Raw genomic sequence first — 27,471 nt, 5'->3', positions numbered from 1 at the left:
ATTTTAATTAAAAAAGAAAATTAATTTTATATTTTTTTCTTATATATATCCATTTGCAAAGCATCTTTATCTCTTATCCGCATCCAAATATAAAGAATTGAAGATGGAGTTATTCGCTTGGCTTGTAGTGGTCGCCGTCTGCACTTTCGCGCTCCAGGTATTCTTTCTCGATTTTCTCTCCACTGTGACAGATCAAACCGAGCCGATCTCTCTCTCTGCACAAGAATGGATCTCAGCGATTCGATCGTGCACCAAACGAGCTTCTCTTTGCAGTTCGCGAAGCTCGTCGGCTCGTCCCTCGCCAGCGACTCCAACCTCGTCTTTTCACCGATCTCGATTCACGCCGCCCTTGCTCTCGTCGCTGCCGGATCGAAAGGCGAAACCCAGAAGCAGATCGTCTCTGTTCTTCGCTCGGGCTGTCCTGCTGATCTGAGCCTTCTCTCCTCCCATATTGCGGACATCGTCTTAGCGGACGGGTCTTCTTTGGGTGGACCTAGACTGACCTTTGCTAATGGCGTCTGGGTCGACGCATCGATTTCGCTCAAATCAACGTTCAAGGAAGTGATTACTTCTGCTTACAAGGCCGAGACCAAAGCTCTCGATTTCCAGGCGAAGGTTGGTTGTTGTCGTTATTAATCTCATGAATGCATATTTCATCGCTCATGCATGCCAAAATGGAGTGATATGTGCTGATTACTAACTAGCTTGGGATATCAATGCTCTGTTATCTTGGGTTAGTGAGTGAGCGCAAATTTTGTAGTTGTAATATTTCCCATCTGAAAATCTTCTTAACAATCTTAATCTTTATTTGTGTCTGGCTGTTTGATGTCACGATCATTAGTTAAGGAAGAGATTATCATTTATGTAAAATTATTAGCTCAATATATTTAATCAAATGGGTAAGATCGCCAATAGTAGAAGAAAACCCTCGTTCCCCTATGGGCTTGAGGGCTTGCCCCAGGCCCCTAACGGTTGATCTGCTCTGGGAAGCTGTTTTCTTAATATGAAAATTTTCATCTTAGACATTTCAGGAAGCTTTATGGGATGCCCTATCTACTTGAATCAGTAGGGAATAGGCTTGTTGCATGCTACAATATCTTCGGTGATAGAGTAAGAGAGTTTAACGTCTTCGCATTGCACAGAGATCTAGTATACATACTGATGAGAGAAAAGTCGTAAGATATACTATAGTTTAATTATGTCTTGGCCCCTCAAATAAAAAGCATCATTAAGTATCATGTGTTTAGAGTCCACTCAACCACATTGATCCATTATGGGAATCGTCTGCTCTTGAATCTTGTTCAACCAAGGCGGAATAGTGAATACCATTATGAGCTATAAATCACATGAATCATTTATCTCTTCTTTCCTAACAAGAGCTATCAGAGAAAAGTCATAAGAGATAGTAGAGTTTTTATGTGAAAAGTCCAGAAAGGGGAGAAGATGAAATGATTTCAAAAGTATTTGTCATCACCTATAAATGATATTCTTTGTCATGATTGAGAAGGTGTTGATATAATATAATAGGCATACGTTGTACTAGACAAATTCCATGATGAAAGTTTAAAGAGCCCTATGGTTGTGAAATAAGAGTTGTTTTCAAGCGATCATTTGTAAGTTTATAATGTTGGTCTTACTCCAGTAGAATAGGGTAGTTTAGTGATTCATTGTAAGTTTATAGGTTACTTTGTTTACTAGGTTCTTGTGGGTCATTTATTGCTCTATTTATTCCTTCTTAAGTGGAACTAGTGTATTTAATGATCCTCAAATTACCTAGTAATCATATTTTATTGTTGTTTTTATAGCTTCTTTAAAGATATACTGCTGTTATCAATATCTGATAAGGGTGATGGGGACACCCAAAGTTTAGAACCATGTTGCCAAAACCTGAGCTTATTAGATGATTTAAAAGTTTATGATCTCTTGATAGTCAAACCAGATGATTAAATTAACTCTGAAAAGGAAGATAAAAATAGTGAAACCCAATTCGTTCCATCCCATTACAAAAATAGAGGAAAACTTCACGAAGGCAAAATTAAAGTAACTCGAAAAAGCCTGATCAAAGTTTGCTAGACCTAAGGAGCTTATGATTTACGTGCTCTACTCTTGATACCTCACCGCATGTAAGTTCTCTTTGAAATCAGGATCAAGATATCAAAGAAATACCTACAAATTTATTGATCAGGTAAATTCAACTTGACTCAACGCCATCAGTTTCATCAATTAATATTCTCCGAGTTTTCTTTGTAATCTAAGAAGATTTCTAGTAATTCTTTTCATAAGGATAATACCTTGTGTGCCCAACCATCATGAGGCCTAAAAAATATGGCAAACCCAACGCTGTTCATACCTCTCATTAGTAATTAAGATAGAGGCTCAGATGAATCATAAATACCTTTTAGTAGGGCTTTTACCAAACTCATGTCCAACATAATTTAAGGTATCAAAAAGATAAATTCATGGTGTCCCTCACATCAACAACATCAAGCCTTTATCCCACTACATGGGTTTGGGTACATGAATTCTTTTTCTCCATTGTGTCCTATTAAGAGTTAAATTCTCATTTCAATCTAATAAAGAAATCTCATTTCTAATATTTTCTAACTTTCAGGTCTACCTCTACCTTTCTTAATATAAGTCAAATCTAATGCATCTACTCTCCTAACATGGTCATTGGAAGGCTACCGTTTTATGTGACCGAACCATCCAAGTTAACTCTCTCTAATCTTATTTTCCATTGGAGCTACTCCAACCTTATCACATATTCGTATTCTTTCTCTTAGAATAAATCCACTCATCCACCCAAGCATTCTCATCTTTGCAGCACAATATTATGCCTCTTATTTACTGGACAATAATTTTAATATATATATCGTGAGGCATAAGCCTTATGCTAGTGAGGCGAGGCGGGGCTCAACCAAGTTGAGGCGCAAGCCTCATAAAAAAAACTTGAGGCGTAAGCCTCAAGGCGCTTTTCACTGGAATTGCGCAAAGGCGGGCCTCAAGGCGAGCCTCATATTGCGCAATTTTAAACCATGATTTCACCATCTTTCTGAACAATAGATCTAAGATATTTAAAATGTGTACTCTTACTAATGACTTGATTTCCCAATCACAATCTCTCTACTAGATCTATTACCACTAAAATTACACTCCATGTATTCGGTTTTAGATCTACTTAAACGAAATCCTTTAGACTCTAAAGTTGACGTCCATAATTCAAGTTTTCCTTCAACTCCCTCACAAAAAAAAAAGAAAAAAAAGATACTCCTTTCTTGCTGTTTATACCATCAGCCATAACTTGTAGCAAAAATACTCGTCTATTTAATCCTTTGTTTTTTTCCATATTGGAATATCATCCACCTTGTGCCACTTTTCTTATCCATCTCGTAATTATGTTTCTTCCTGTGTCAAGCAAGTGATGATGAGTAATAGGCCTATTAAATTTCAAACATGACAAATGGGATTGATGATTAACAGGCATCAAAATCGGGTGCCAGATACTTTATTTGACATATTTTTCCAAAATTGAAGTTTTTCATATATTTATGCAACTCTGATATGATTTCTTACTATGAAACTGCTATTTTTTTCGCCAAAGGCTGAGGATGCCAGACAGGAAGTAAACTCCTGGGTTAAAAACAGAACTGGTGGCCTTATCAATGAGCTTCTTCCATCTAGATCTGTAGATGAAATGACTAGGCTTGTTCTTGGCAATGCACTGTATTTCAAAGGAGCCTGGGATCAAAGGTTTGATGCTTCTCAAACCAAAGACTCCGAGTTCTATCTACTTGATGGAAGCACCATTCAAGTTCCTTTCATGTCTACCAAAGAGAAACAGTATCTCTCTTCTTACAATGATTTTAAAGTCCTCGGGATACCTTATAAGCAAGGTGAGGATGAGAGACGATTCTCTATGTATATCTTCCTTCCAAATGCTCGCGACGGCCTTCGCAATCTGGCAGAAAAGCTGAGTACTGAATCAGAGTTCTTGAACCACCATATTCCTTGGGAGAAGGTTAAAATTGGGAAATTCAAAATTCCAAAATTCAAAATTTCATTCGGTTTCGAGGCATCCGAACTTCTTAAAACCTTGGGCTTGACCTCACCATTTGGTCAAGATGCAGATCTTAGGGAAATGGTGGATTCAGCTGTGGGAGGAAGTCTTTATGTCTCTTCAATTCATCACAAATCCTTTGTGGAGGTGAATGAGGAAGGAACTGAAGCAGCTGCTGCTACTGCTGCTGTAGTTAATATGCTGAAGAGTATAAGGCTATTTGAGCCCCTGGACTTCGTTGCTGATCACCCATTTCTTTTCGTGATCAGAGAAGACAAGACTGGAGTTGTCCTCTTCATTGGGCATCTGTTGAATCCTCGAACTGCAGTGTAAATACATGAGGGCCGACGCATTATTCCTCTCCCAGGTAAGTTTTTGTTGAACTAATTACTACGTTTACTTTTGAAAACTTTGGCTTCATGTGAGTAAAGTACTTTAAATAGCTTGAAATGATCAAAGTCTTTGAGTTAAAAGTATTGCCTGTTATGCTTTAATTGCTTGAAATTGCAGCTTCTTATTTTTCAACCATTTTTTTTTCTTCAAAGTGTTTCTGCTCTATCCTTGATTTAAGTTTTTGACTTGGACTGTGGGTGGGTTATACGATGTAATGTATGGAGATTTTTTTTTTTTTCTTTTTGGGAAGGGATATTTAAGTCAATTAAGGCAAATTCACACACATCACATATGTAAGATTCGAATTCAAAACCTCTTGATTGGTAGTCAATGCTTTTAATCAACATAGTGATGAGTTGCATGTGTATTGTATGGAGATGCTAGTTGCAGATGATGATCACCCTTTATGTGCTAGTGTCTGTGCTCTAGGGCCCACAAATGGTCATGCAATGCACGTAGGTCTTGATTTGGAGAGATTATTACGTGCGGAGTCCAAACAGGGAACCGTTCGGTTTTGTGATTGTGAACCGTAAAAGCATAATTATTGTTTACCACTGCGCTTTTATTTTTCACCATTGCGCTTTTACTGTGCTTTTATTGTTCGCAGTTACAAAACCGTTCGGACTACGCACGTAATTATCTCTCCTTGATTTGAGCATAGTAAAGTACAAAATAGTCATTAAATTTGTTAGAAGGCAATGAGTTTAGATCAAACATTGAATTGAACGGAAAAAAAATTCATAAAATTCTCATCACATAATTGAATTAAGGTAATAATGCTTGATAGCTCTCAGAAGGTTTAAGGAATTACGCTAACTTAGCCTAGTTTTCATTGGGATGTGGAATTTGATTGATTAATTTAGAGGCTGTTTGGGATAATATTTTATTTAATGGCTCCTTATAATTTTTTTGGCTACTTTTATTTTTTTATTTTTCGAGAATTTTTTTTTAATAAAATCTAGATTTTTTTTAAAATATTAAAAATATTGTCAGTTTTAAAAATAAATATCCTTGTCCATCACCCGTCTATTATTGCATTGTTGCCCTAATCTAGCTTGAGCTACAACAAACTTGAGCTATGCTCATCATTCAAAAAAGCGGCTCGAGCTTATAAAATGAGCTCGAGCTCAGCTCGTCCTGGCTCTAGATAAGCATTGACGAATGAAGACATGGCAAGACGGGTGACAAAATTCATTAAATTATATTAAACAAATAGGGCCAATTTGATAAGATACTGATAAATAGTAAATATAAATTATGATTTTTAAGATATGCATTAGTTCAATGGACGGCTTACAACGACAAAGCAGTAATTTTTTTGTATTAGTAAAATTAGACAAAACACCCTTGAATGTAATTGCTGTTGGAAAACGCAAATATAATTTGTATTTTCAGTAAAAATGAAAAATTTAACTGCATTTTCACAAAAAGTGCAATTTAATTTTGTATTTTCATCTTAAATAAAAAATGAAAATTATTTTATATTTTGGCATCCTTATCTCTCCTTGTTATTTTATAGTGGTCGCAGTCTCGCAGACTCGCAGTTGGCACTTTCGCGCTCCACGGATTCTCTCTCTATTTTCTCTCCTCTGTGACAGAGCAAACCGAGCGCGATCTCTCTTTCTGCTCAAACATGGATCTCAGGGAATCGATCGTGCATCAAACGAGCTTCTCTTTGCAGTTCGCGAAGCTGGTCGGCTCGTCCCTCGCCAGCGACTCCAACCTCGTCTTTTCACCGATCTCGATCCATACCGCCCTTGCTCTCGTCGCTGCCGGATCGAAAGGCGAAACCCAGAAGCAGATCCTCTCTGTTCTTCGCTCGGGCTCTGCTGCCGATCTGAGCCTTCTCTCCTCCCAGATTGCGGACATCGTCTTAGCGGACGGGTCTTCTTCGGGTGGACCTAGACTGACCTTCGCTAATGGCGTCTGGGTCGATGCATCGCTTTCGCTCAAATCCACGTTCAAGGAAGTGGTTACTTCTGCCTACAAGGCCGAGACCAAAGCTCTCGATTTCCAGGCGAAGGTTGGTTTATATCGTTATTATCCTCATGAATACATATTTCATCGCTCATACATGCCAAATTTGAGTGATATGTGCTGATTGCTAACTAGCTAGGGATATCAATGCTCTGTTATCTTGGGTTATTAGTGAGTAAGCGCAAAATTTGTAGTTGTAATATTTCCCATTTGAAAATCTTCTTCACAATCTTCATCTTTAATTGCGTCTGGCTGTTTGATGTCACGATCCTTAGTTAAGGAAGAGATTATCATTTATGTACAATTTGTAGCTCAATATATTTAATCAAATGGGTAAGATTGCCAATAGTAGAAGAAAAACCCTCGGTCCCCTATGGGCATGAGGGCCTGCCCCAACGGTTGACTTGCTCTGGGAAGCTCTATTCTTAATCTGGAAATTTTCATCTTTGACATTTCAGGCAGCTCTATCGGATGCCCTATCTACTTGAATTATTAGGGAATAGGCTTGTTGCATGCTAGAATATCTACGGTGATAGAGTAAAAGAGTTTAACTTCTTCGCATTGCACAGAGATCTAGTATACATACTGATGAGAGAAGAGTCGTAAGAGATACTAGAGTTTAATTATGTCATATCCCTTCAAATAGAAAGCATCATTAAGTATTATGTGTTTAAAGTCCACTCAACCACATTGGTCCATTATGAGCTATCAATCACATGAATCATTTATCTCTTCCTTCCTAACAAGAGCTATTAGAGAAAAGTCATAAGAGATAGTAGAGTTTTTATGTGAAAAGTGCTGAAAGGGGAGAACATTAAATGATTTCAATAGCATTCATCACCTATAAATGATGTTCTTTCTTGTGATTGAGTTGGTGTTGATATAATATAATAGGCATATGTTGTACAAGACAAATTCCATGATGAAAGTTTGAAGAGCCCTATGGTTGTGGCATAAGAGTTGTTTTCAAGAGATCATTTGTTGTATGTCTGATCTGACTCCTTTGAGGGGAGACAAGAGACCAAGAAATGCAATATAAATTTTGGTGTTGACGTCAAGAGTCAACTAGTTGGTGTCAGTAGTACGAATTGATCTTATGGGTAATGAAATGCATTTACATTGTTGGTGGCGCCATATAACGAAGTTAGAGAGCTGTGATGTAGCCAAGAGACAATGGTCAGAGGATCGTAGTTGAGCAATTATGGTCGGAGAAACATAGTTGGGTGATGGTCATTAGAGGATCATAGTTGTGCGACAATGGTCGGAGGATTGTTGAGTGATGGCGATCGAATGATCGTAGTCGAGCGACAACGGTCGAAGGATAGTTATCGAAACAATGGTCGTCAAAAGACCATAGTCAGACAGCGGTGGTCAAAGGACTGTTGGAGGGTGATAGTGATTAAACAATGTTGGTTGGATGGTGGTCCAACAACGGTGATTCGATGGTGGTATGACACTAGTGGTCGGATGGTGGTCATGTGGAGATGCTTAGGTGAGTTTTGGATTCTTATAGCCTTTGAGCACTCTTGGATCTCAAGTCAAGATCCTTCCATTTCATTTTTTGAGTGGGGATCTATTTATAGATTTTTTATAGTGTCATGCGTTATAAATATAGCCAAAATATTAACCACTTAAGTGCTTTAATTATGTCACAATCAAGCAATCTTGGGCTCGTTAGATTTGTCTATTCAAGACGCTCAATTTGACTATAAGCATGCAAGATTTGAAGATCTTTTTGTCATCTAATTAATATCCTAAAATTTTCAATTATGTTTCAAGTGTTTGATCTAGGCTCATTTGGACTCGAGTTAGATCAATTTTGGTGTCAATGGGTTCATCTTGTTGAGAAGTTGAATTTGACTATTAAGTTTATTGAAATATTAATTTGGATGATTTTAAATTTAATTCCATAAGTTTTAAATTCAAATATGTATTGAGATTCGTGTTCAATCCAAACAATTTTTTATGACGTTTCAAGACTTAAGCTTCTTGATATAATAGAATCCATTAAACGGTATAATCATTTGTTTTATATAGTGGATTTTCTAAGTAGTACTTCATGTTGATAATCATGTTAAATCATATGTGGCCTTCTTTCTTGCCTTTTCTTCTCTTCTGTTTGTGGTATCCATGATGTTGATTCTCTAACCTGAGTTGAACATGTGGTATTGGAGATTGGTTGGTGAGTGCTAGGGTTTGCATTATTTGAAAAAGGTGGGCATATATAAGCTGAGTTTAAGGAATAATGGTAAGGATAGTTTCATTTGTGGAAGTGTCAGATTGGAGATTTCTGATGCATGAAAGGTGGTTTTTTGCATTAACAAGAAAATGATTGCCTAAGATAGATGATAATGATTAGGGCAAATGGACCATATACGTCACTAGAATTGTCGTATTTGCAATTTGCTATTTAAGATGATTCCAAGGGTTTTTGCCTAAGTGAAATAGTTGAGTAGTTGTATGCAGCTAAAAGTATTGCAAACAAGTTATGTTCAAAGAGATGAGTGTTTTTTGGATAGCAAGAGTTTTTTGAATATCTGTGCATAGTTAACTAGATCTTACAATTTCTGGAAGTTTTATAAGCAGTTCAAAGATGAGGGTGGGCCATTATTCTCCTTGTGTCCTACAACATGTTTTGGTCATCTTTTGGTTTTGATGTTGTAAGAAAACATTACTTGATTTGAAAATATTATTTATTGAATCAACTAGGACAAAGAAAAATGAAAGGAGAACCTCAAAGACTCTCATATCAGAAGAAGGTGACAAAGACAGTTGAAGATGAGTAGTTGTACAAGAAAGTTCAAACTAAGAATGATCCAAAGAAGCAAAGTTATAAATGGAAAGAACATTTTGTGAAAGAAAATGTTTTCTAAAAGAAGAAACGACTGAGCTTGATATTAACTAAATGAATATCATAATTAACAATAATTTAAGAGATTTTTTTCCAATATTTGTGATGAATTTATGCAAACTCAGGAGAGTTTCTAATAAAAAATATGCAAAATTCGCAACTAAAGAAATAAATAAATAAGTAATTATAATATAGGATAGCCGATGGATTGGTGAGGTGACTATAGTGATCTCATAGATCAATGAGTTCGTAATGAGAGTAAGGAAAGGAATAAAAGAAAGAGTTGGATTGGCTGCAACTAGCTTGAATTGGACCAAGTGGTAAGTGAAGCAGGAGGGGAGAACTGGCAGAGGCATTGGGTCAGAGGAATTCACTATGGAGCTTGGGCGAACAACTAGGGTAGGCACCAGCTGGATGGGAAGTTACTGGCAGATTTCTAGGGTCGTCTTCAAGTATTTTTAAGGAATTTTTTCTTTTTTGACTCTCACACAAATGAATAGATGTTATCCATTTCAAGCTTGTCTATTAATTTTTCAAAGATTGTCCTTGATAAACTTTTGGTAAGAACGTATGCAAGTTATTTACATGTGGATATGGCTGGAGTACTATTTAGACCGTTGTTCATTCGTTTATTTTTTTTTATAAAGTATCCGTCACCTTCAATATGCTTAGTATGATCATGTTGCACCCCATTATGTGCAATAGTGATGACATAAATTGTCAGAAGAAATATAATCACCAATTAGGCATTTATAGTAAGTCTTTGTACCTTTCACACTGGCAATCAAAATATTAAACTTGAGACAAATGCTTTGATTTTTTTGTTAGTTGAATTTTCTTGGCGCATAGAATAAACAATTTATTTTAATCTTGAGTAGGTTAAGCAGATATATAAACTTAGGTAAAAGAAGATTGATTTTCTCATAAAACTCATGTTCATTGAGTTGGGATTCTCCTTTTAAGAGTAAGTTTTTAAGAAGAAAAATTAATTTTCAAAGAATGTTATATTATATTTTAACATTTTTTAGTAATAAAGTAGTAAGGTTTGTATCCTTGTCAGTTAGGAGACCAGCTAATAAAAATACGATTTATGATTTTTTTGGTCAAATTTACTCATTTAGTGAAGGATGTGAACAAAGGCAGAACAGCCAAATTTTTTTAGGGGAATGGTGGATATATATTTGTGGGGTAGGTTTCAATGAGAGTTTGAGAAGTTTTTTTTTTAAATTTTAGGATCTTTGAAATGGTTAATGAGCAGGAAGAGCAATATCTGCCCGATAATACTTCGCTATATTGCTAGTGATCATAATGAATATTGCAATTTTCAGAAGGTACCTATTTTTTTGCTTTGCAATTCCATTTTGTTAAGGAGTATTGATACAATAATTTTAGTGAATATTCCCTTTTTGAAGTAGATGGCCCCCAAGAATGGAATGAAAGTATTATCTTCCATTGTCAATCTTGAAGACTTGAATTTTGAAAATATGTTTATTTGTAATGGTAGGATTTTTTAAAGATGTGACAAGTCTTAGGTTTATCTTTCATTAAGAAAGTTTAAGTACTTATAGTGTAACTAATTGCAAATGATATGAATCAACTAGCCTTTAAGATATTGGTATCTTGAGATGGTGTCCAAATATCACTATGAAGACTAACAAAAGGCTGAGAGACATTATACGGTGACTTGGATATATGTTTCTGGTGTGTTTGGATATTTGACAAGTTTCAAATGGGATTGATGCATACATTTTATTAATCAAGAAGTGAAAAATTTTTAAGGTATATAAAGGGATGACTAAGATGGAGATGTCATAATATAATCTCACTCTCTTTGAGAGTAAAATATATATTGAGCATATTTTATTAACAATTGAATATTTTCTTCAGCATTTAGTCCATATCCTAGAATGCATACAGAGTAGGAAAATTTTAATAAGAGCTCATATTATTAGTGATTTTATTGGTAGATTAAATATTGCATAAAATTTTAAGAACTCATAGAATCAAATTTAGAACCATGAAACTAGCGAGGTTAGTCATCCTAAATATTTTCCTAGGACTTCATCAAAAAATTTTTTTAGTCTAAGAAATTTTTATATCATGTTGATATGAATCAATGCAATAGGGTAGTTTAGTGATTCATTTAAGTTTATAGGTTATTTTGTTTATTAGGTTCTTATGGGTTATTTATTGCTTTATTTATTCCTTCTTAAGTGGAACTGGGGTATTTGATGCACCGACACTTCTCCTCAAAGAGGTGTGTAGTGTCCGGCACCGTATCCGACACGACACTCGCCCCGACACGTTGCGGACACGCCGAAAATGTGTTCGATTAAAAAAATATTAACACGCGTATCTTAAATATTTTATGAATTTTTTTAACTATAATTTCTTGTATTTGACGGGATTTAAACTAAATTTCTTATTTCTTATCCACAACACCAAATCAACTTCTGCACTTAATACCCAATCATTGAATATTCTCATTTTAATTTCTTTTTTATAGTGAAGGTATTTTCATCTCCTCTCTCGGTGACTGATAAACGGCATCGTCGTTTGACTCTCGACATCCTAATACTAATCATTTTAAGGACAAATTCTACTTTGCGGACACGCCGAAAATGTGTTCGATTAAAAAAATATTAACACGCGTATCTTAAATATTTTATGAATTTTTTTTAACTATAATTTCTTGTATTTGACGGGATTTAAACTAAATTTCTTATTTCTTATCCACAACACCAAATCAACTTCTGCACTTAATACCCAATCATCGAATATTCTCATTTTAATTTCTTTTTTACAGTGAAGGTATTTTCATCTCCTCTCTCGGTGACTGATAAACGGCATCGTCATTTGACTCTCGACATCCTAATACTAATCATTTTAAGGACAAATTCTACTTAAATGACTTATTATTTTCAATTTGTTTTTAAAATTATACTTATCTTATATTTTTAATAACTGATGTGTCTCTTGTCCGTGTCGTGTCGTATCCGTGTCGCCGTGTCCGTGTTTGTGCATCATAGGTAATAAATGAAGAAGCTTTGGCTGCTCTTCCTCCCCTCCCTCAATGATTTCTTGAAGTCATGGGCATCCTTGAGTTCCTCAGCCCTTCCCCTGCAGTTAATCTATGGAGGTTTAAGGATCCTCAAATTGCCTAGTTATCATATTTTATTGTTGTTTTTATAGCTTCTTTAAAGATATACAACTGTTGTCAATATCTGACGAGGGTGATGGAGACACCCAAAGTTTAGAACCATGCTGCCAAAACTTGAGCATATTAGATGATTTAAAAGTTTATGATCAAATAGTCAAATCTGATGATTAGATTAACTCTTAAAAGGAAGATAAAAATAGTGAAACCCAATTCGATCAGTCCCATTACAAAAATAGAGGAAAACTTCACAAAGTCAAAATTAAAGCAACTCAAAAAAGCCTATCAAAGTTTGCTAGACCTAATGAGCTTATAATTTACGTGCTCTACTATTGATATCTCACTGCATGTAAGATCTCTTTGAAATCAGGATCAATATATCAAAAAAATACCTACAAATATATAGATAATGTAAATTCAAGTTGACTCAACACCATCAGTTTCATCAATAAATATTCTCCTACTTTTCTTTGTAATCTTAAGAAGATTTCTAGTTAATTCTATTCCTAAGACTAGTACCTTGTGTGCTAGCCATCACGAGGCCTAAAAAATGTAGCAAACCCAACGTTGTTCATACATCACATTAGTAATTAAGATAGACGCTCTCAAAAAGATAAATTCATGATGTCCCTCACAACAACAACAACATCAAGTTTTTATCCTACTACATAGGGTCGGCTACATGAATTCTTTTTCTTCATTGTGTCCTAATAAGAATTAAATTCTTATTTAAATCTAATAAAGAAAACTCATTTCTAATATTTTCTAATCAAGTCTTTTCACGTCTTCCTCTACTTTTCTTAATAAAAGTCGAATCTAATACATCTACTCTCTTAACCGGGTCATTGGAAGGCCACCGTTTTATGTGACCAAACCATCCAAGTTAACTCTCTCTAATCTTATTTGCCATTGGAGCTACTCTAACCTTTTCATGTATATACTCATTTCATTTTTTTCTCTTAGAGTAAAGCCACTGATCTACTTGAGCATTCTCATCTTTGCAACACTTAACTTAATATTATGCCTCTTTTTTACTGGACAACATTATGTGCCATAAAACATTGCAAGTCTCACCACCTCTTATATAAATTTCCTTTAAGTTTAATAGGCACTTCTCTATCACAGAACAAATCCGATGCATTTATCCACTTTAACTATCAAACTTGAATTCTACTAATAAATGGCTAATACCTTGTGTGCCCAACCATCACGAGGCCTAAAAAATATGGCAAACCCAATGATGTTCATACCTCACATTAGTAATTAAGATAGAAGCTCAGATGGATCATAAATACCTTTTAGTAGGGCTTTTTAAAATCTCATGTCCAACGTAATTTAAGCTGTCAAAAAGATAAATTCATAGTGTCCCTCACAACAACAACAACAACAACAACATCAAGCCTTTATCCCACTACATAGGGTCGGCTACATGAATTATTTTTCTTCATTGTGTCCTAATAAGAGTTAAATTCTCATTTAAATCTAATGAAGAAACATCATTTCTAATATTTTCTAACCAAGTCTTTTCAGGTCCTCTCCTAACTACGTCATTGGAAGGCCACCGTTTTATGTGGCCAAACCATCCAAGTTAACTCTCTCTAATCTTATTTGTCATTGGAGCAACTCCAACCTTTTCACGTATATGCTCATTTCATATTCTTTCTCTTAGAGTAAATCCACTCATCCACCTTAGCATTCTCATCTTTGCAACACTTAACTTAATATTATGCTTCTTTTTTACTGGAAAACATTCTGCGCTATAAAGCATTGCAAGTCTCACCATTATCTTATAGAAGTTTCCCTTAAGTTTGAGGGGTAATCCTCTATCACACAACAAGTCCGATGCATTCCTCCACTTTAACCATCCAACTTGAATTATATTAATAATATCCCATCTATTTCACCATCTCTTTGAACAATAGATCTAAGATATTTGAAACATGTACTCTTATTAATGACTTGATTGCTCAATCACAATCTCCCCACTAGATCTATTACTACTAAAATTACACTCTATGTATTCGGTTTTAGATCTACTTAAACAAAATCCTTTAGACTCTAAAATTGACCTCTATAATTCAAGTTTTCCTTCAACTCCCTCACAAAAAAAAAAAAAATACAGATTCTCCTTTCTAGCTGTTTATACCATCAGCCATAACTTGTAGCAAGAATACTCGTCTATTTAATCCATTGTTTTTTTTCCATATTGGAATATCATCCACCTTGTGCCACTTTTGTTATCCATGTCGTAATTATGTTTCTCCGTGTCAAGCAAGAGATGATGACTAATAGACCTGCTAAATTGCAAAGATGTCAAAAGCGGGCGGCAGATACGTTATTTGGCATCTTTTTTCCAAAATTGAAGTTTTTCATATATTTATGCAACTCTGATATGATTTAACTATTAAACTGCCATGTAGGCTGATGATGCCAGACAAGAAGTAAACTCCTGGGTTCAAATCAGAACTGGTGGCCTTATCAATGAGCTTCTTCCAACTGGATCTGTGGATGAAACGACTAGGCTTGTCCTCGGCAATGCACTGTATTTCAAAGGAGCCTGGGATAAAAGGTTTGATGCTTCTCAAACTAAAGACTCCGAGTTTTATCTACTTGATGGAAGCACCATTCAAGTTCCTTTCATGTCTACCAAAGAGAAGCAGTATCTCTCTGCTTACAATGATTTTAAAGTCCTCGGGATACCTTATAAGCAAGGTGAGGATGAGAGACGATTCTCTATGTATATCTTCCTTCCAGATGCTCGCGACGGCCTTTCCATTCTGACAGAAAAGCTGAGTTCTGAATCAGGGTTCTTGAACCACCATATTCCTTGGGAAAAGGTTACCATTGGGAAATTCAAAATTCCAAAATTCAAAATTTCATTCGGTTTCGAGGCGTCCAGACTTCTTAAAACCTTGGGCTTGACCTCACCATTTGGTCAAGATGCCGATCTAACTGAAATGGTGGATTCAGCTGTGGGAGGAAGGCTTTATGTCTCTTCAATTCATCACAAATCCTTTGTGGAGGTGAATGAGGAAGGAACTGAAGCAGCTGCTGCTACTGCTGCTGTAGTTATGCTAAGGAGTATAAGGCCAGTTGAGCCCCTGGACTTCGTCGCTGATCACCCATTTCTTTTTGTGATCAGAGAAGACAAGACTGGAGTTGTCCTCTTCATTGGGCATCTGTTGAATCCTCAAACTGCAGTGTAAATTACATGAGGGCCCATGCATTATACCCTCTCTCAGGTAAGTTTTTTGTTGAACTAATTACTGTGTTTACTTTTGAAAATTTTAGCTTTATGTGAGTAAAGTATTTTAAATAGCTTGAAATGATCGAAGTCCTTGAGTTAAAAGTATTGCCTGTTATGCTTTAATGGATTGAAATTGCAGCTTCTTATTTTTCAACCCTTTTTTTTTTCTTTGAAATGTTTTTTCTCTATTAAGTGTTTGACTTGGACGGTGGGTGGGTTACATGATGTAATGTATGGAGATTACTTCTTTTTGGGTAGGGGTATTTAGGTCAATTAAGATAAATTCACACACTTCATATATATACGACTCGAATTCAAAAACCTCTTGATTGATAGACAAAGCTCTTAATCAACAGACTAAGATGAGTTGTGCATGAACTGTATGGAGATGCTAGTTGCAAATGATGATTATCCTATATGTGCTATGTCTGTGCTCTAGGGCCCACCAATGGTCATGCAATGCAGGTAAGTCTTGATTTGGAGAGATTATTACGTGCGGAATTCAGACACAGAATTGTTCGATTTTGTGATTATGAATAGTAAAAGCGAAATTATTGTTTGTCACTTAAATTTTATTGTTCCCCATTATGTTTTTGCTAGGCTTTTATTGTTCATAGTTATAAAATTGAACTCGAACGGTTCTCTGTACCCGGACACTACATGTAATAATTATTCCTTAATTTGAAGATAATAAAGTACAAAACAGTCATTAAATTTGTTAGAATATAGGCAATGAGTTTAGATCAATAGATCAAACATTGAATTGAACGGAAAAAAAGTTCATAAAATTGTCATCGCATAATTGAATTAAGGTAATAATGGTTGATAGCTCTCAGAAGGTCCAAGGAAATTATGCTAACCTAGCCTAGTTTTCATTGGGATGAGGAATTTGATTGATTAATTTAGACTGTTTTCTCTGATGAATGCTTGAGAGCTGATGGAAGCAGTGCCTTCCCTTCACCTCATCCCTTATTTATAATCTCTCCGGCATAACTCCCCAACGCACCAAAATAATTGCTTGCATTCAATTCCACCGAAACACCGGAATTTTCGGATCAGGTCTGCGGTAACGACAAAATTAAATGGAAATTTGAGCTGGGAAATGTCGGCCATGCGTGAATGCGAGGGTGTGAGCGTTTTCACTACAATACGCTTTAAATAACGGCGCATTCCATTCTTTGGAATGCGCCTGAATAAATGGCGCATTTAAATGAGCCAATCAATATCGCGCATTCAACTGATGCGTCAAATATTTTGGCGAATTTGCTCTTTTTTAAATTTATTTTTGCTCACACTGCTTCCGCTAAAATTGGGAACAAATGCGCTATAAATTGTGTATTTTGACATTATTATACTCATCTTAATTGAATTAAAAAAAATTATAAAAATAAAATCTTTATGTATTCACTGTTAGGCTCAATGAGCTTGCTAAGGACTTCCATTTAAAAATCAAAACAAAAACGTTTTTCATATCACATCCTCATAATTGTCTTTGTCAGTATTAATTAAATTATATTAAACAAATAGTGCCAATTTGATAAGATATTGATAAATATTAAATATAAATTATGATTTTTAAGATATGCATTAGTTGAATGGACGGTTCACAACGACAAAGCAGTAATTTTTTTGTATTAGTAAAATTAGACAAAACACCCTTGGATATAATTGCAGTTGGGAAACGCAAATATAATTTGTATTTTCAGTGAAAATGTAAAATTAAACTGCATTTTCAGAAAAAAGTGCAATTTAATTTTGTATTTTCATCTTAATTAAAAAAGAAAATTAATTTTATATTTTGCTTATTTATATCCATTTGCAAAGCATCCTTGTCTCTCCTCCGCATCCAAATAAAAAGAATTAAAGATGTTGTTATTCGCTGTCTGCACTTTCGCGCTCCACGGATTCTCTCTCGATTTTCTCTACTCTGCGACTGATCAAACCGAGCGCGATCTCTCTCTCTCTGCTCAAACATGGATCTCAGGGAATCGATCGTGCACCAAACGAGCTTCTCTTTGCAGTTCGCGAAGCTCGTCGGCTCGTCCCTCGCCAGCGACTCCAACTTCGTCTTTTCACCGATCTCGATCCACACCGCCCTTGCTCTCGTCGCTGCCGGATCGAAAGGCGAAACCCAGAAGCAGATCCTCTCCGTTCTTCGATCGGGCTCTGCTGCCGATCTGAGCCTTCTCTCCTCCCAGATTGCGGACATCGTCTTAGCGGACGGGTCTTCTTCGGGTGGACCTAGACTGACCTTGGCTAATGGCGTCTGGGTCGATGCATCGCTTTCGCTCAAATCCACGTTCAAGGATGTGATTACTTCTGCCTACAAGGCCGAGACCAAAGCTCTCGATTTCCAGGCGAAGGTTGGTTGATATGTTATTAATCTCATGAATGCATATTTCATCGCTCATACATGCCAAATTGGAGTGATATGAGCTGATTACTAACTAGCTAGGGATATCAATGCTCCGTTATCTTGGGTTATTAGTGAGTAAGCGCATATTTTGTAGTTGTAATATTTACCATTTGAAAATCTTCTTCACAATCTTCATCTTTAATTGCGTCTGGATGTTTGATGTCACGATCCTTAGTTAAGGAAGAGATTATCATTTATGTACAATTTGTAGCTCAATTTATTTAATCAAAGGGGTAGGATTGCCAATAGTAGAAGAAAAACCCTCGTTCCCCTATGGGCATGAGGGCCTGCCCCAACGGTTGACCTGCTCTGGGAAGCTCTATTCTTATTCTGGAAATTTTCATCTTAGACATTTCAGGCAGCTCTATTGGATGCCCTATCTACTTGAATCATTAGGGAATAGGCTTGTTGCATGCTAGAATATCCGCGGTGATAGAGTAAGAGAGTTTAACTTCTTCGCATTGCACAGAGATCTAGTATACATACTGATGAGAGAAAAGTCATAAGAGATACTAGAGTTTAATTATGACATCGCCCCTCAAATAAAAAGCATCATTAAGTATTATGTGTTTAGAGTCCACTCAACCACATTGGTCCATTATGGGAGTCACTTTCTCTTGAATCTTGGTCAACCATGGCGAAAGAATGAATACCATTATGAGCTATCAATTGCATGAATCATTTATCTCTTCCTTCCTAACAAGAGCTATCAGAGAAAAGTCATAAGAGATAGTAGAGTTTTTTATGTGAAAAGTCTTGAAGGGGAGAACATGAAATGATTTCAATAGCAGTCATCACCAATAAATGATGTTCTTTCTCGTGATTGAGTAGGTGTTGATATAATATAATAGAAATATGCTGTACATGACAAATTCCATGATGAAAGTTTGAAGAGCCCTATGGTTGTGGCATAAGAGTTATTTTTAAGAGATCATTTGTTATATGCCTGGTCTTACTCCTTTTGAGGGGAGACAAGAGACCAAAAAGTCCAATATAAATTTTGGTGTTGACGTCAAGAGTCATAGTTGGTGTCAGTAGTATGAATCGATCTTATGGGTAATAGAATGCATTTACATTGATGGCGGCAACATATAACGAATTTAGAGAATTTTGATGTAGCCAAGAGACAATGGTCAGAGGATCGTAGTTGAGCAATTATGGTCGGAGAAACATAGTTGGCGATGGTCATCAGAGGACCATAGTTGTGCGACAATGGTCGGAGGATTGTTGAGTGATGGAAATCAAATGATCGTAGTAGAGCGACAACAGTCGAAGGATAGTTATCGAGACTACGGTCGTCAAAACACCATAGTCGGAGGACTATAGTCAGACAGCAGTGGTCAAAGGACTGTAGGAGGGCGATAGTGATTAAACAATGTTGGTTGTATGGTGATCCAACAACGGTGATTTGATGGTGGTATGACACTAGTGGTCGGATGGTGGTCATGTGGAGATGCTTAGGTGAGTTTTGGGATTCTTAAAGCCTTTGAGCACTCTTGGATCTCAAGTCAAGATCCTCCCATTTCATTTTATGAGTGGGGATCTATTTATAGATTTTTTATATTGTCATGCCTTGTAAATATAGCCAAAATATTGACCACTTAATCGGGTGCCCATATTAATTCTCTCAATTATAGAACATTCCTTTAGCATTTAAGTGCTTTAATGATATCACAATCAAGCAATCTTGGGCTCATTAGATTTGTCTATTCAAGAAGCTCGATTTGACTATAAGCATGCAAGATTTGAAGATTATTTTGTCATCCAATTAACATCCTGAAGTTTTCAATTATGTTTCAAGTGTTTGATCTCGGCTCATTTGGACTCGAATTAGATCAATTTTGGTGTCAATGGGTTCATCTTGTTGAGAAGTTCAATTTGACTATTAAGTTTATTGAAATATGATTTTGGATTATTTTAAATTTAATTCCATTAGTTTTAAATTCAAATATGTATTGAGATTCGTGTTCAATCAAGACAATTTTTTATGACGTTTCAAGACTTAAGATTCTTGATATAATAGAATCCATTAAACGGTTTAATCATTTGTTTTATATAGTAGATTTTGTAAGTAGTACTTCATGTTGATGATCATGTTAAATCATATGTACGTGGCCTACTTCCTTGCCTTTTCTTCTTTTCTGTTTGTGGTATCCATGATGTTGATTCTCTAACCTGGTATTGGAGCTTGGTTGGTGAGTGCTAGGTTTGTGTTATTTGAAAAAGGTGGGAATATATAAGCTGAGTTTGAGGAATAATGGTAAGGATAGTTTCATCTGTGGAAGTGTCAGATTGGAGATTTCTGATGCATGAAAGGTAGTTTTTTGCATTAAAAAGAAAAAGATTGCCTAAGATAGATGATAATGATTAGGGCAAAATGGATCATATACGTTCACTAGAATTGTCGTATCTGCAATGTGTTATTTAAGATGATTCCAAGGGTTTTTGCCTTCGTGGAATAGTTGAGTAGTTGTATGCGGCTAAAAGTATTGCAAACAAGTTATGTTCAAAGAGATGTTACTTCTTTGCTTTAGATCTCGTTGTTAAACAAGGGTTAAGTTGGAAACTACTTCGCATGCAACGTCTTAATTTTTTTTTATGTGTTTTGATCTAGCTTAGTCTCTTGAGTAGTTTAGCCAAAGCGAAATAACTACTTAATTGTTTTGTATTGTTGTTTTAATCACTTTAACGAGAATCTAAAGTTGCTCTTGAAATCCTTTTGTGCAAATCTCCACTTACACATATAGTTCTACATCAGAAAGGAGAACCTCAAAGACTCTCATATCAGAAGAAGGTGACAAAGACAGTTGAAGATGAGTAGTTGTACAAGAAAGTTCAAACTAAGAATGATCCAAAGAAGCAAAGTTATAAATGGAAAGAACATTTTGTGAAGGAAAATGTTTTCTAAGAGAAGAAACGACTGAGCTTGATATTAATATCATAATTAACAAGAATTTAAGAGTGTTTGTTCCAATATTAGTGATGAATTTATACAAACTCAGGAGAGTTTCTAATAAAAAATATGCAAAATTAGCAACTAAAGAAATAAATACATAAGTAATTATAATATAGGATAGCCGATGGATTGGTGAGGTGACTATAGTTATCTCATAGATCAATGACTTTGTAATGAGAGTAAGGAAAGGAATAGAAGAAAGATTTGGATTGGCTGCAACTAGCTTGAATTGGACCAAGTGGTAAGTGAAGCATGATGGAAGAACTGGCAGAGGCATTGGGTCAGAGGAAATTCACTATGGAGCTTGGGCGAACAACTAGGGTAGGCACCAGTTGGATGGGAAGCTACTGGCAGATTTCTGGGGTCGCCTTCAAGTATTTTTAAAGAATTTTTTTCTTTTTTGACTCTCACACAAATGAATAGATGTTATCCATTTCAAGCTTGTCTATTAATTTTTCAAAGATTGTCCTTGATAAACTTTTGGTAAGAACGCATGCAAGTTATTTACATGTGGATATGGCTGGAGTACTATTTAGACCGTTGTTCATTTGTTTATTTTTTTTTATAAAGTATCTGTCACCTTCAATATGCTTAGTAAGTTAGTATGATCATGTTGCACCCCATTATGCGCAATAGTGATGACACAAATTGTCAGAAGAAATATAATCACCAATTAGGCATTTATAGTAAGTCTTTGTACCTTTCACACAGGCAATCAAAATATTAAACTTGAGACAAATGCTTTGATTTTTTTTGTTAGTTGAATTTTCTTGGCACATAGAATAAACAGTTTATTTTAATCTTGAGCAGGTTAAGCAGATATATAAACTTAGGTAAAAGGAGATAGATTTTCTCATGAAACTCATGTTCATTGTGTTGAGATTCTCCTTTTAAGAGTAAGTTTTTAAGAATAAAGATTAATTTTCAAAGAATGCTCTATTATATTTTAACATTTTTTAGTAATAAAGTATTAGGGTTTGTATCCTTGTCAGTTAGGAGACCAGCTAATAAAAATACGATTTATGAATTTTTTGGTCAAATTTACTCATTTAGTGAAGGATGTGAACAAAGGCAGAACAGCCAAATTTTTTGAAGGGAACGATGGAGATCTATTTGTGCGTAGGTTTCAATGAGAATTTGAGAAGTTTTTTTTTTTTTTAATTTTAGGATCTTTGAAATGGTTAATGAGCAGCAAGAGCAATATATCCCCGATAATACTTTGTTATATTGCTAGTGATCATAATGAATCTAGCAATTTTCAGAAAGTACCTAATTTTTTGCTTTGCAATTCCATTTTGTTAAGGGTTATTATTGCAATAATTTTAGTAAATAATCCCTTGTTGAAGTAGATAGCCCCCAAGAATGGAATGAAAGTATTATCTTCCATTGTCAATCTTGAAGACTAGAATTTTAGTATTAAAAATTTGTTTATTGTAATTGGTAGGATTTTTTTAAGATGTGACAAGTCTTAGATTTTAGTACTTTTAGTGTAACTATTTGCAAATGATATGAATCACCTAGCCTTTGAGATATTGATAACTTAAGAGATGGTCTCCAAATATCACTATGAATAATAACAAAAGGCTAAAGTTTCAAATGAGATTGACTTATACGTTTTATTTATCAAGAAGTGAAAGTTTTTTAAGGTATATAAAGTTGGGATGACTAAGATGGATATGTCATAATATAATCTCACTCTCTTTGGAGTAAAATATATATTGAGCATATTTTATTAACAATTGAATATTTTCTTCAGCATTCAAGATGTAGAGTCTAGCATTTATCCTAACATTGTTAATCATCCTTTTTTAGTCCACATCCTAGAATGGATACCGAGCGGGAAAAATTTAATAACAGCTCATATTATTAGTGATTTTATTGGTAGATTAAAGATTGCATAACATTTTGAAAACTCATAGGATCAAATTTTGAACCATGAAACTAGCGATTTTAGTCGTCCTAAATATTTTTCCTAAGACTTCATAAAAAAATTTATTTAGTCTAAGAAGAAATTTTTATATCATGTTGATACGAATCAATGCAATAGGGTAGTTTAGTGATTCTTATGGGTCATTTATTGCTTTATTTATTCCTTCTCAAGTGTAATTTGGGTATTTGAAAGTAATAAATGAAGAAGCTTAGGCAGCTCTCTCTCCCTCCCTCCTTAATGATTACTTAAAGTCGTGGCCATCCTTGAGTTGCCTAGCCCTTCCCCTGCAGTTAATCTCTGGAGGTTTAAGGATCCTCAAATTACCTTGTTATCATATTTTATTGCTGTATTTATAGCTTCTTTAAAGATACACACCTGTTGTCAATATCTGATAAGGGTGATGGAGAAACCCAAAGTTTAGAACCATGCTTCCAAAACCTGAGCATATTAGATGATTTAAAAGTTTATGATCAAATAGTCAAATCCGATGATTAAATTAACTCTAAAAAGGAAGATAAAAACAGTGAAACCCAATTCGTTCCGTCCCATTACAAAAATAGTGGAAAACTTCACAAAGGCAAAATTAAAGCAACTCAAAAAAGCCTATCAAAGTTTGCTAGACCTAACGAGCTTATGATTTACGTGCTCTACTATTGATATCTCACTACATGTAAGATCTTTTTGAAATCAGGATCAATATATCAAAGAAATACCTACAAATATATAGATCAGGTAAATTCAAGTTGACTCAACACCATCATTTTCATCAATAAATATTCTCCTACTTTTCTTTGTAATCTTAAGAAGATTTCTAGTAATTCTATTCATAAGGCTAAAACCTTGTGTGTCAGCCATCACGAGGCCTAAAAAATGTAGCAAACCCAATATTGTTCATACATCACATTAGTAATTAAGATAGATGCTCTCAAAAAGATAAATTCATGATGTCCCTCACAACAACAACAACAACAACAACAACAACATCAAGCTTTTATCCCACTACATAGGTTCAGCTACATGAATTCTTTTTCTTCATTGTGTCCTAATAAGAGTTAAATTCTCATTTAAATCTAATAAAGAAAACTCATTTCCAATGTTTAAAATTGCGTATTCGGGTATTGAGGAGTTTTTTATTCGTGAGGCGAGGCGTAAGCCTCAAGGCGTGAGCCTCAAAATCAAAAGATTGCGTAAATATAAAATGATAAATTTTTTATATACTAATGAGTGAATAATATAAAACATATAAAAGCATAAGATATGAAGTGAAATCAAAATATCTCAATAATAAGACAACATGAAATATAGTTCAATTCAAAATTCTATCTTTCCAAAATCTCAATATTCTTTTCATTAACATATAATTCCAATTTCCAAAAAAAAAACAATGACATATCACATAAGAACTCATAAGTCATCAACACTATCATCACTTTCCTTCATTTGAATCATCATTATGATGAATTGCTCTCTCCCCTTCCTCCTCTCCTATAGAGTCCAATGTCAAGCATTTACTTCAAGATTTATGTAAGTTTTAGTATATATAGCATGAGGCGTAAGACTCATGCCAGTGAGGTGAGGTGGGCCTCAACCAAGTTAAGGCGCAAGCCTCAGAAAAAAAACTCAAGGCGTAAGCATCAAGGTGTTTTTTACTGGAATTGCACAAAGGCGAGCCTCATATTCCGCAATTTTAAACCATGCTCATTTCTAATATTTTCTAACCAAGTCTTTTCAGGTCTACCTCTACTTTTCTTAATAAAAGTCGAATCTAATACATCTACTCTCTTAACCGGGTCATTGGAAGGCCACCGTTTTATGTGACCAAACCATCCAAGTTAACTCTCTCTAATCGTATTTGCCATTGGAGCTACTCCAACCTTTTCACGTATATACTCGTTTCAATTTTTTTTTCTATTAGAGTAAAGCCCACTCATCTACCTGAGCATTCTCATCTTTGCAACACTTAACTTAATATTATGCCTCTTTTTTACTGGACAACATTATGCGCCATAAAACATTGCAAGTCTCACCATCTTCTTATAGAAGTTTCCCTTAAGTTTGAGGGGTACTTCTTGATAGAAAATACTTGAGTTCGCAAGTAACCCTAAGGGAATACTTGAGTTTGCAAGCAAACCTATCACTAATTGGAGGAAAACACCGAGAAAATAAGCAAAAACTGGGCGAAAACAGCCCCCAAAATAGTAAATTGCAATAAGGGAAACAAAGCACAACACACAAAAAGCAAGATATAAGTGATCCTCTACTCGAGAGGAGGATCAATCTCTCCCAATCTCTAGACGGAAGGTCTAGAGCCCTTAACCCTCAAAAGACTCCAAGAGACTCAAATTTAAGCATGCCTCTCCCTTCCCCCTACCTCTTCTATTTAAAGACTTTCCACCGCCTAAATCCTTTCCTAAAAAATAATTTTCAAATAAATTCAAATCCCATAGACCCCACCCATAGGCGGCAAGCTAGTTTAGGCAAGGGAGGAGGCAGTTTTGAGCCTCCTTCTGTAAACAATTGCCGGCCCAGGAGGGGACGGCTGAGGCGGTTCAAAAGTAACCGCCTCAATAGGCGGTTCCAGTGGAACCGCCATATCACTTATCTATCACATAACAAATCCGATGCATTCCTCTACTTTAACCATCCAATTTGAATTCTATTAATAATATCTCATCTATTTCACCATCGCTTTGAACAATAGATCTAAGATATCTGAAATGTGTACTTTTATTAATGACTTGATTGCTTAATCACAATCTCCCTACCATATCTATTACTACTAAAATTACACTCCATGGATTCGGTTTTAGATCTACTTAAACAAAATCCTTTAGACTCTAAAGTTGACTTCCATAATTCAAGTTTTCCTTAAACTCCCTCACAAAAAAAAAAAAAAAAGTACAGATACTCCTTTCTCGCTGTTTATGCCATCAGCCATAACCTGTAGCAAGAATACTCATCTATTTAATCCATTGTTCTTTTCCATATTGGAATATCATCCACCTTGTCCCACTTTTGTTATCCATGTCGTAATTATGTTTCTTCCCGTTTCAAGCAAGAGATGATGAGTAATAATAGGCCTACTAAATTGCAAACATGACAAAGGAGATTAATGATTAACAGGCATCAAAATCGGGCGCCAGATACTTTATTTGACATATTTTTCCAAAATTGAAGTTTTTCATATATTTATGCAACTCTGATATGATTTCTTACTATTAAACTGCCATGTTTTTGGCAAAGGCTGATGATGCCAGAAAAGAAGTAAACTCCTGGGTTCAAAACAGAACTGGTGGCCTTATCAAAGAGCTTCTTCCATCTAGATCTGTAGATGAAACGACTAGGCTTGTCCTTGGCAATGCACTGTATTTCAAAGGAGCCTGGGATGAAAGGTTTAATGCTTCTCAAACCAAAGACTCCGAGTTTTATCTACTTGATGGAAGCACTATTCAAGCTCCTTTCATGTCTACCAAAGAGAGGCAGTATCTCTCTTCTTACAATGATTTTAAAGTCCTCGGGATACCTTATGAGCAAGGTGAGGATGAGAGACGGTTCTCTATGTATATCTTCCTTCCAGATGCTCGCGACGGCCTTCGCAATCTGGCAGAAAAACTGAGTTCTGAATCAGAGTTCTTGAACCACCATATTCCTTTGGAGAAGGTTAACGTTGGGAAATTCAAAATTCCAAAATTCAAAATTTCATTCGGTTTCGAGGCGTCCGGACTTCTTAAAACCTTGGGCTTGACCTCACCATTTGGTCAAGATGCCGATCTAACTGAAATGGTGGATTCTGCTGTGGGAGGAAAGCTTTATGTCTCTTCAATTCATCACAAATTCTTTGTAGAGGTGAATGAGGAAGGAACTGTAGCAGCTGCTGCTACTGCTGCTGTAGTTTCGCGAAGGAGTAGAAGGCGAGTTGAGCCCCTGGACTTCGTCGCTGATCACCCATTTCTTTTCGTGATCAGAGAAGACGAGAGTGGAGTTGTCCTCTTCATTGGGCATCTGTTGAATCCTCGAACTGCAGTGTAAATACATGAGGGCCCATGCATTATACCCTCTCCCAGGTAAGTTTTTTGTTGAACTAATTATTGCGTTTACTTTTGAAAATTTTAGCTTTATGTAAGTGAAGCACTTTAAATAGTTTGAAATGATCAAAGTCCTTGAGTTAAAAGTATTGCCTGTTATGCTTTAATGGATTGAAATTGCAGCTTCTTATTTTTCAACCTTTTTTTTTCTTTGAAGTGTTTTTGCTCTCTCCTTGATTTAAGTGTTTGACTTGGACGGTGGGTGGGTTACACGATGTTTTGTATGGCGATTTTTTCTTTTTGGGAAGGGACATTTAGGTCAATTAAGATAAATTCACACACATCACATATGTAAGACTCGAATTCAAAACCTCTTGATTGATTGATAGCTAAAACTTCTTATCAACAGAGTAAGATGAGTTGTGTTTGTACTGTATGGAGATGCTAGTTGCAGATGATGAT

At 35.5% G+C, this 27,471-nt stretch overlaps 3 protein-coding genes across 5 annotated transcripts; all 3 read left to right on the top strand.

Annotated features, from left to right (window-relative positions):
* Nucleotides 1-95: 95 nt before the first annotated feature.
* LOC110112587 (serpin-ZXA) lies at nt 96-6,106 on the top strand. 2 transcript variants are annotated; one of them, XM_028694340.1, is made up of 3 exons: nt 96-615; nt 3,602-4,424; nt 5,970-6,106. In XM_028694340.1, exons 1-2 carry the CDS (start codon nt 226-228, stop codon nt 4,388-4,390), a joined length of 1,179 nt encoding a protein of 392 aa, XP_028550173.1. In that variant the 5' UTR covers nt 96-225; the 3' UTR covers nt 4,391-4,424; nt 5,970-6,106. The 2 variants fall into 2 exon arrangements, with proteins under 2 accessions (XP_028550173.1, XP_020700526.1); XM_020844867.2 differs by lacking the exon at nt 5,970-6,106 and having other exon boundaries at nt 97-615; nt 3,602-4,582.
* Nucleotides 4,286-27,176, top strand: LOC110112586 (serpin-ZXA-like). 2 transcript variants are annotated; one of them, XM_020844865.2, is made up of 5 exons: nt 4,286-4,424; nt 5,970-6,473; nt 14,856-15,641; nt 20,840-20,844; nt 26,967-27,013. In XM_020844865.2, exons 1-3 carry the CDS (start codon nt 4,395-4,397, stop codon nt 15,639-15,641), a joined length of 1,320 nt encoding a protein of 439 aa, XP_020700524.1. In that variant the 5' UTR covers nt 4,286-4,394; the 3' UTR covers nt 20,840-20,844; nt 26,967-27,013. The 2 variants fall into 2 exon arrangements, with proteins under 2 accessions (XP_020700524.1, XP_020700525.1); XM_020844866.2 differs by lacking the exons at nt 20,840-20,844; nt 26,967-27,013 and adding an exon at nt 27,030-27,176.
* Nucleotides 17,561-27,176, top strand: LOC110112588 (serpin-ZXA-like). Its single transcript, XM_020844868.2, has 2 exons — nt 17,561-18,045; nt 26,228-27,176. The coding sequence occupies exons 1-2, from the start codon at nt 17,656-17,658 to the stop codon at nt 27,011-27,013; spliced, it is 1,176 nt and encodes a 391-aa protein (XP_020700527.1). The 5' UTR covers nt 17,561-17,655; the 3' UTR covers nt 27,014-27,176.
* Nucleotides 27,177-27,471: the final 295 nt, after the last annotated feature.

The sequence above is a fragment of the Dendrobium catenatum genome, unplaced genomic scaffold, assembly GCF_001605985.2.
Source record: "Dendrobium catenatum unplaced genomic scaffold, ASM160598v2 fragScaff_scaffold_459, whole genome shotgun sequence".
In the NCBI taxonomy this organism is placed as follows: Eukaryota; Viridiplantae; Streptophyta; class Magnoliopsida; order Asparagales; family Orchidaceae; genus Dendrobium; species Dendrobium catenatum.
The sequence above is the reverse complement of the archived record's forward strand: the minus strand, read 5'-3'. Positions and strand labels throughout refer to the sequence as shown.